General features: G+C 41.9%; 1 protein-coding gene across 2 annotated transcripts in view; it reads left to right on the top strand.

Annotated features, from left to right (window-relative positions):
- Nucleotides 1-184: 184 nt before the first annotated feature.
- Nucleotides 185-10,129, top strand: part of PTDSS1 (phosphatidylserine synthase 1) — a 31,114-nt gene continuing 21,169 nt past the window's right edge. For both annotated transcript variants that reach the window (XM_062568336.1, XM_062568335.1), the window contains exons 1-4: nucleotides 185-392; nucleotides 4,759-4,850; nucleotides 6,404-6,448; nucleotides 8,756-8,880. In XM_062568336.1, coding sequence (XP_062424320.1) covers nucleotides 214-392; nucleotides 4,759-4,850; nucleotides 6,404-6,448; nucleotides 8,756-8,880 — 441 coding nt within the window. In that variant the 5' untranslated portion in view covers nucleotides 185-213. The remainder of the gene's footprint in view (nucleotides 393-4,758; nucleotides 4,851-6,403; nucleotides 6,449-8,755; nucleotides 8,881-10,129) is intronic.

Genomic DNA, 10,129 nt, shown 5'->3' with positions numbered 1-10,129 from the left:
TTCCCCCTCCCCCTTCCCGCCCCCCCCCCCCCCCCCCCGAGCCCGGCGGCGGCGCGCACGCGCGCGCGGCGGCTCCGCTCAGCGGCTCGTCTCAGCGGGAGGCGGGCGCGGGCGGCCGGGCCGCGCCGCCCTGCCCTGCGCCGGGCCGCGCCGAGCCGCGCCGAGCCGCGCCGAGCCGCGCCGCGCCGCGCCGCGCCGCGGGCACGGGGCGCCATGGCGTCGTGCGTGGGGAGCCGGACCCTGAGCAAGGACGACGTGAACTACCGGCTGCACTTCCGCATGATCAACGAGCAGCAGGTGGAGGACATCACGCTGGAGTTCTTCTATCGGCCCCACACCATCACGCTGCTCAGCTTCACCATCCTCAGCCTCATGGCCTTCGCCTTCACCAGGTGCGCGGGCCGGGCCGGGCCGGGCCGCGGCGGGGGCGGGCGGCTGCGGCGGCCCGGCCCGGCCCGGCCCGGCTCTCCCGAGGGAGGCACGGCGGGCCGGGCGCGGTGCCGGTGCCTGCTCGCCGGAGAGAGCGCCTCCTCCAGAGGTGCGCTGTGCTCTCGGGCTGCGTTTCCTTGGGACTGGCTGGTGGCCCCGTGCCTCTCCGCCGCACTCCTTGCGGGAGCGGGCACCTGCTTCGAGCGCTGCTGAGGGTGGCTTTTCTCGGGTGGCCGAGAAGCCCAGCACCGGCGTCGCGCCCGTGGACTGTTCACCGCGGGGCGGGAGAGACTGTTTCGTGCCATCGTTTCTGTTCCACACGTGCTAGCTTAGGCTAAGTGCGCGTTGGCCTGGGTCCCGGTGCTGGTGCTCTTAGCCGTGCCGCCTGCACCACGGAAACAACTTCGCGGGCTTCGCCACTGCAGTCACGCGTGGAGGTACAGCCGAGAACAGGCGGGAGAGTTCTCCAGGGCCGCGTTTGTAAGCCAGGGGCGCGTCAGCACGCGGTGTGTGGGGTGCCTGCCTGGCAGAGTTTGTCTCGCTTGTGGGTACTTCGCATTGCCTCCTGCTGAATGAGGCCGTGAAGCCGATGGTGTCGATTACTCATTTAGAGCAAATCCTGCAGTCTCCGGGCAGAACGATTTCTGAGAGGTTTTGGCTGTGCTAGTGCATCAGGTTTTGGACTCGTTTACAGTTTGGTGACACTGTATATATGCAGTCTTGCATTGCAGTTGCCTTGTTGATTAAAGATTTGACAGAATTAACAGGATTTGTCAGGTTCGGCATTTGATGGAAGAGCATCATTGCTTATCTGTAGGGCTGATGTGCAATTCGGTATGTAATCTTGCATCTTGTTCCAGGAATTCGTACAAACTAAATATTTGTATTACAGTAATAATAGTCAAGCATGGAACGAGCTGAGAAAGGAGCAGAAGGAAAATTAAAAATGGCTTTACTACAAATGGTTTGAATTTTCCCTTTTCTTGTTTTTACTTGTGTTTGGCCCCAAGTAAATACATCTCTTGTTCTCCTCGTGTGACAAAATCTGAGCTCAAGTAGAATGTCCTAGGGATCCTTAGTTCATGAATTGGACACAACTCTTTGCTTCGTTTTAATGTTTTGTTAAAGATCTCTGTTGCGATTGTTCCTCTTGTTCTGCCCCCATCTAACTTTTCTCTCCATTGAAATAGTTTGGGCTCAAGCTTGTGAGGTACTAAGGACCTTTCATCCAGACTTAATTCTGAGGGATTAATGGAATTGATCATTCAACTACAGAAAAGGAAAGGAATTTGCCTTTAATTCATCCACATGGAGGATGAGCCAAAAAACAAATTCAAAACTATTGAGTCTTCTACATCCAAAGAACATTGCTTCCGTTGTGGGATGCTTTGGGTTTTCTTCCAAGAGAGTTGCCAACTTTTTATTTGATTTGTCTTGCTTTCTTTCTAATTCTGATTCTCTTTTCATTTTCTTCCCTGAGGATTTGTTTCCTTTTTCTGCCCTTTCTTCCCTGTCTGTGTCTCAGCTCTGCTTCACTTCCCGTGTTTAAATACCAATTGACTTATCTTTAACTCTTTGTTTCTCCTCTTCTCAGATTGTGGAAGCTAGTCTCTTTTTTTTTTTCATTTTCTGTTATTTCCAACTATCACAGGAGTTTCTTAAACCTCCAAGGTGATACCAGAATGCTGCCACCATTGCCACATTTGGGACACTACCCAAACCATATGTGCCATTTGAGTAGCCAAATGGGAGGGGGTAGTTCCCTAGATGCTTCCAGTTATGTACACCGAGGTCTGATCTTCCTATTCCCATCTGCTTACATGAGTCTCTAGTAATGGTATCTTTATTTCCACTTCCTGGGCACGGTGCACCATAAACTCCCAGTATGATGTGATTTTTCTTTGCTGCTTCTGTGCAATTGACCTGCTTTGTAGTTCTGCTGATTAAAGTAAGGATGCGCAAGCCACAACAAGGGGATTTTGTGCAATACGTTCATACTGATTTTGTTAAGTATATTTTGTTTTTTTCAGGAACTTCAGCATAGGCAGAGGAAATTCTGCTTCCCTTAATGTCTTTCTTGCCTCTTCTATAATTGTTTTGTGTTAGATATATGTAATGGTTCACATGAGATTAGAAACACTCTTCCCTTGGATGCACCAAGCCACAGCTTGGGGCTGGGTCTCCATTGGGATCAACAAGAGCAGAGGAAACTGTCTCTGAGCTGGCAAATGAGGATGAAACTGAACCTCAAATAGCAATAATGTTTGGGTAGCAATAATAGTAATGCAGAAAAAGAAGTGCCAATGCTGTGTTTAGTTGCTGCATTTTAAGGTAGGGATAATTTTGTTTTTAAAGCACATCTCTCTAATGGTTTTGACAGTGACTGCAGCTGCCTTGGTTTCTTCTGCTGAATGAGCCAGATGCAGACTCCCTTCCTTCAAGGCTGTGCCCTGGAGTGGAGGCGCTGCGTGGCTCTAGCTTTCCCTGTCCTTTTCCTCCCTGGAGGATGAGGCTTTATTGGAGCCATGAGGCAACAGGAAGAGGGCAGATGGCTGCTGGAGGGATTATTTTGTAGAGTACAATAGCAGAACTGAGCAAAGTGACACACTTGTAGCTTCTGGTGTGAAGCTTCAGGGATTTATTAAAGCAGGAATAAAACCTATGAGGATGCAGGACTGTCTTCTTTCAAAGCTCTAGATTAATAGTTTTGATTAAGCTGCATGATCGTATATTTAGGTTCGTTTGGGGGGGATTATGGTAGATCCTTCTCCCTGCCCCCACTGCTTTTAATTCAGCTAAGCTCTTTTTTCTTTTTAATGGTGATGCAATAGTGGACTTTGGTTTAATTTTTAGCAATGTGCTAGTGTAAGGTAGTGCGGTGGAGCAGGGAGAAGATCAAGAGAGGGAAACGGGTTAGGGGTTTGTGAGCTCCTTTTTTTTTTTCTTTTTTTTTCTTTTTATCTCTCTCTTCCAGAAAGCCACAGACTTGAAAATGCATTGGTGAAGTGGATTTATATTTAGATAATTCTCTTCTCTTCTACCCTCCCACGCAAACATTAGAAACTTTATGCTGTATGAATCTTTATATTTCACAGTTAGCATCAAAGTTCCTAAGGCTCAGTGAGGAGATGATTTAGCACATTTTCTTGATTGCAGCTTATTCAGAGTGCATCTTTCCTCTAACAGCTGTTTTGTTTTTCTCTTTGTTTTGGGGTTCTCCAAAATAGCTCTTCCAGGGAAGTGCTGTAATTCTTATCCTAACTGGTGCACAGTAATGAGGTTGTCACTCCCACCTGTTTTTTACCTGCTTCTGGCAAGAAGATAAGACGTTTAGCCCTTTTGAAAAGTATCTCCAGGATATTCTGAAAATAAAATACTTCTACTAGTCATTTGGCTTATTGGAATGAGATTTTGACTGTCCAGAAGCATTCAATTTACTTTTTCTTTGTATGCAGTAGAACTAATTCGGTGCTTAGATGCTTCATAATGGAAAAGGTCTGCTATGGAGCTGTTGTGGCTCATATCTGAGGGAAAGAGAAATAATTTGGCAAAGTGAGAGATATTTTATCACTGCAGCAAATGCATAATGTGGGGCACATTTATGTTGTCGTAAGTCTTCTCTGTCCCCTTCTGCTTCTCTCCCCTCCCCTGCCAACACTTCACCTGTATACTCTATAGTACTCTTCTGGCTGTAATACAGCAGTGGCACAACTAATAACTGTTATTTTATTCAGGCTTTGCCTTAATAACCTCAAAGCACTTTAATATTATGCTTTGGTTCTTTTAAGTTTTTCTGTCACTCTGTTATACTTAGATTATACATTATGTGAGGCAAGATACTGTTCTGTAGATTTCGCCCCTGCCTAGTATAGAGGGTCTCTGAATTTTAATTGGGATGCTTGAGCCTGGGATGATAAAATATTAAAACCTAATTGGAATCATTTCCCTTATCCCCTGCATCCGGGCTTCCAGAGTTTCTGTCTATGTCTCTCTCTGATAGGTAAAAGTACTTTCTGATGATGTTTCTGTAAACATTAAAATAGGATCATTTTTCATGTTGTTATAATCATTGTTGAACTGTCACGGCTCATGGCTTGCATGTATAGGTTATATTATGTTTAATTCCCTTCCTGTAAGAAACAATATCCAGAAGTACAGAGGGAAAACCATTCAGTGCAATAACTATTCTGATTTGATATACAACCAGCATGCTTATTTCCTATACTTATTTCCATGTAGTCTTTATTTAATTAATATGATATCTTGACAGCCTTTTGACTTCATCCTCAAAATGATGCTTTAATGCTTTGATATTGTCTGTCTCTTCAGGGATGATTCTGTCCCAGAGGATAATATTTGGAGGGGTATCCTCTCTGTGATTTTCTTCTTTCTAATCATCAGTGTTCTAGCTTTTCCTAATGGTGAGTAAGGTTCATACTTCACTTTCTCACATGTAAATTTCTCTTTATTGTCACTATATTTATTTTGATTTTTTTTTAAGTACCCTTTTTAAATGCATTATTTTTTCTTTACTGCATTCCATTATTGTTAAGGAACGGCCTAAAATCATACTGAGTGGAGATATCTGTAAAATGCCAGTTATTTATAGCTTGTTTGTATCTAACAAGAAAGTCAGGCCTTCAAAATCGCAGTGTCTCTATTTGCAGGCTCACAGTTGTGGCTTAAATTGTGAAGTAATGATGATGTCTAGTGCTTTAAAACACACTGAAGAAGATTCCTTTAAAGCATTAATAAACAGAGGTGTTATTCTATAGAGATTCTTGGAGATACAATACCTTACATAAATCACTGTACCAGAAGCCAGTGACAGAGTTGGATACAGAGCCTAAATCTAAATCACATTGTGATGTAAAACTGCAGTTGCTCAATAGAAATTTATTTAACAAAAGCTTTAATAACTGTATGGAAAGCAGAAAGTGTGAAAAGAGCAAAGCCTTTGTCATGCTTAAAATTCTGCAGATGAAATGCTGCCTTCCCTATTTTATTTTTTTAATTTTTACTTATTGCAGTCAGCAATGAATATAATTTCTGAGTCAAGTTTATACCATGTCAAGATTTCCACTGTTCAGGAATAGATGAACATGAACTATACTTAGGGTAGATTTTTAGTTCTGAGTTGTGAAGTGTTTTTCTCACGTTTAAACTTCATAAATTGATAGTTTTTGCAAAATGCTCCCTGAAAAGCTGAATGTCAGAGAGAGAAGAATGAAATTCATGCTTAGGATGAAAGAGCAATCCACAATGTGTACTGAAAATATCAGCCACTTCTTAGTACATAATATATGATTCATGTTTGAATTTTTTTGCTTTCACCAGACTGTTATCTCCTCTGTTGTTTGCATTAATAAGAGGTTTTTTATTCTAATAAAGTCAGTTTATTTTCTGTCTATTTAACATGTTGATGATGATAAAGGGCACTGGTATCTTGCATCCTGTTAGATATGTGATATTCAATTTGGAAGTTTCAGGATGCATGTTTGCTAACAGTTCACAGCCATCTGAAGGTTAAGCACAATGTTTGTTTGCCAACACAGTGAAATTTGAATTTGATAACCTTATTTGGAGCAAGCTATGCTAGACTAAGCTGTGGTCTAGAAACCAGATGAAGAGATTTTCAGGTGACACTTGAGACATGGTGTCTGCTGAGAAAACACCATAGTACTGTGCTGTAGACAACTCCCATAGAAATAATTGAACATTTTGTCTACACCTTAGTGATTGCTGACACCCTCTTTCTCCTCCCAAATCTCCTGTTACCATTTTTTTAAACAGATGAAGAAAGGCCCAAGAACCTTGGATGTGTTATAAAGTTTGATGGAGAACAGATCTGTGTTTATGTCAAATACTCTTCGTTTGAGCTAAATCTAAAAACTGATTCTGTGATTCTTGTCAACTGTCCTCTAATAGTTTTTTTTTTTTTTTTTTTTTTTTTTTTTTTTTTAACTGTCCACAGGACCTTTTACCCGCCCTCATCCTGCATTATGGAGAATGGTTTTTGGTAAGCTTTAAATTGTATTTCTGTTTTGTTCTGTGCTTCTGCAGGATTGGCCATTTTTTTTCAGATGAACGGAATTGTCATGAAACATAACTGCACATCAAAACTTTGTGAATAACTAACTCTTCCTTACCACCTCCATAATTGATCACTCAATTATGACTTGATCATAATCTGTTCTTAATTAGATTTGGGAACGTCATTGGAGTTCCTCTCTGTCAGGATGGTATAATTTAAATTACCAGACAGGGAGCATTCATTCTGATACTGCTTTTTATTCCTATTTTGTATTTGTGCTTCCCAACTGCCATCACACCCTTCCTACTACCATCTATTCTCACCTCAAAAAGTTTTTTTTTTTTTAATTTTTTTTATAACTACTGCAGATATTTACTGACTTCTAACTAAGTCCAGTTTAACTGGATGCTGTTTTTCATTTTGTGTGAAAATACACTGTTGCTCTATTAAAGTGATTGTATAGCTAACATACATTTATATATTCTTAATGTGAATTTATTCATATTATTAATTTATCCTTTCAGCAAAGTTACTGTAAACATTATTTACGTTCATAATTGGGAAAAATAATTCCATTAACTTCATAAATTACTGAGTGAAATGATACTCATTAAACATCAGAACTACGTTGCAAAAACACAGGAAACGTTTTTTTATTTTTTCAAATAATTCAAGGCTCACAGAGTATAGGCCAGCCTCTAAGCATATTGTCAGAGAATCAGGCATGTTTGATTTAAAACCCGATTGGTTTCTTCTTAGAAGGACTGTGAATACTTCTCTTTCCCATCACCTTGTAAAGCTAAAAATAGCTAGCCTCCTAAAGTAGCTGGTTACTCATCTGTTGACATTGAGAGGATAGCGCTGATTAGCGAGTACTCTTCTGAGGAGTCCTGCTGCTTGTGAAGTTTAGGAGATGGGTCCTGTTGCTGGTTTCAAGTTACGGTGACTAAATTAAAAGTGCTGATAGGTTCAGAGCTGGACCCCCTGTGCTTTTGTAAAAAGACTGCACACGAAATCAAGAGCAAGATTTTCCCCTCTGTGATTTGCTTTCCTTCGGCGTGGCAGATATCTGCCATGCTTGAAATCTCGGATCTGCGCAGTGGACGAAAGGCAGAAGTAGCCTGTGTCTTTCTTGGCAGGTTGTACTGCCTCTAGCAGCTTGTTATCTCTTTACCTGAAGTGATTTTAAGTTGCTCTGCAGAGGACAGCGTATACTTTCTGTACATGTCTGTGGACTTGAACAGAACTTGTTCTTTAGCATATGCTGAGGATTAATAATACTTTGATTCTGTTTACAGTGTATTAATTCCTCTTTAGAATTCTTATAGTCTATTTTGAATGGCAGATAATAAGCTTATTCATGTTAACCTTTTGGCCTTCATGGCATTGCTGCAGGGCACAAGAAAGTGTGAATGGTGGACTATATGGATTTGGTGTCAGTGTTTATGGGCCACTCCCAAATATAGTCTTGGTTGAATCCCCTGAATTTCTAATATTAGACTTGCAATGGGGAGGAGAGAGAGTTGATCTGTGAACGTGCCAGTGATGTAAAAGTGTGCTCCCAATAGCAGCTTCATCTACCCACAGTTTCACACCTAGGACATTTACTTGCTTCTTATCAGTTTAGAAAATCCATATTCATATATGGGGAGGAGAGAGGGTGTAGCCCCAAATGTATTAGTGTTACAGAACTTAAAATGATCTGAAAACATATCATCAGCTGTTTCATCTTTAAAAGCTTCAGACAGCAGATTTTCCATTTCACAGAAGTAACTCCAGCATGCCACACTATTAAGTGCATTTGTTACTATTCTTTTTCTCTCACATAGCTCAGAATTGCCAGGTGGGATTATAAACCTGATCATTGCATTGAAATCTGCGTAAAGGCCTAGCGACCTGCCTTAGTGAGACTGACAGTATTTGAACAAGGGGATAGAGCCAGTAGAATTGTGGGGTCCTAATGTGTCTCCTACTGAAGAGCTTCCTGAGCTCTACCTTGTGCTACTCGTGTCTAAATTGTTTAGCTTTTTTTTTTTTTTGTTTTGACTGGGTTCATACACTAAAACATATATAACATCATATGAAATAGGAAATGTAATACAAGGACTGAATGCTTAAAGATTACCACCTGGCTTGTGTCTAAGCTTTTTGCATGTAGCCAGTCTATGTAGAAAGCTCATTTGTGAAAACTTGGCGGATACTGAGCTCCAGCTTGAAAGCAGCTTTGTGGACTCTTTGGGTTCCACGGAGTTTTGTCAGTGAACACATTTCTGAAACTGAGTCTTTTTGCAGGTCTCAGTGTGCTCTATTTTCTGTTCCTGGTGTTTGTGCTCTTTCTTAACTTTGAGCAAGTAAAAGCGGTGATGTACTGGCTGGACCCTAATCTCCGATATGCCACAAGGGAAGCAGATATTATGGTATGTATCTTTGGCACTGTATTGCACATTTTGGTTGCTTTGCATGTGATTTACATGCGTGGGAATAGATAAATCTGAGTTTGTTTATGTGAGCAGGACGAGTTGGTGTTTGTACTCAATAGAGTCAACAAGCCTTTTGTATCAACTGCTATTTGTTTTCATTCAATGAACGAGAAAATCAACTTTCTCTGTTCTTTCTAATGCAGGCTTTCAAATGGGTGTGCAGTAGGGAGCATGAGAAATATTTGAACTGGAATGAATTTTGGATTCCCTAAAATAATAGATATGAACCTGGATATTGGAAATATATTTGTCATGGTAGTATCTAGACGAGGCCTGCATGATATGTGGCTCTCAGATCTTTTTTTTTTAACTTGCCACAGTGCTGTTGTAAAAAAAAAAAAAAAAAAAAAAAAACTTTGTTTTTGCCTTACTGTTTTGAACTTGGCCTGTGACTGGCATGCTGCCAAGTAGGTAGAAGGCCAAAAACAGCAACTGCAGGGATATGCTGCTTTTCAGCCACCCAGCTAAGCAGTTGGTTCTGGTACTGCTGGGAAATTAGATCCACAAACTATGATCTTGAGTGGTATTGAAAGCCAGACTTGCTCTTCTACCTGTTAAACAGCTTGCAAAGAGATTTCAGTGCAGAGAACTCCCTTCAGGTAAGGACCCTAACACAAGGGGCAGAGCTGGCGAAGGGAGACATGGGAAGAGCATGTGAGGTATGTCTAGATGCAGGTAGAAGAGGGTATAAAAAATTGAGCACAAGGCAGAGGATGACTACTGCAGGGGGAGACTAGAGTAGCCAGCTTTCTCTTTCAGCAAGTTACTGCCTACCGTGTGACCAGCATGCGTGCTTGTCCTTGGGTTTGGGTGTCTGCACACAACAGCCACTGTCAATCACATGTTGTATGGAGGGTGCTGTTTCCAGACTCTTGTCTCAAAGGTAAGGAAATACACTGGCCACCTCCTGCAAATAGCCATTTACTGCATGTGACAACTATTGCACAACACTTAATTATCAGTGGCTGCAAACTCCAGCCCTGTGGCATGTAAAAGAGAATGCAGATCTTTACAGTGCAGTTAGCTTGCATTAACTGTTTGACAGTGAGAGCTATATGCAGATTGCTTATCTGGATGCTGCTTGTGTTGCACCTCAACTGATCAGTAGTACATGCTGTGCAACTGTATGACAGCACTGGGACTTCTGTTTTGCAGGAGGTGTATGGTGGTGAGGAGGAGTGTGCAA

The sequence above is a fragment of the Rhea pennata genome, chromosome 2 (assembly GCF_028389875.1).
Source record: "Rhea pennata isolate bPtePen1 chromosome 2, bPtePen1.pri, whole genome shotgun sequence".
NCBI lineage: Eukaryota > Metazoa > Chordata > Aves > Rheiformes > Rheidae > Rhea > Rhea pennata.
Note: the sequence above shows the minus strand (reverse complement) of the source record. Positions and strands in the feature narration are given on the sequence as shown.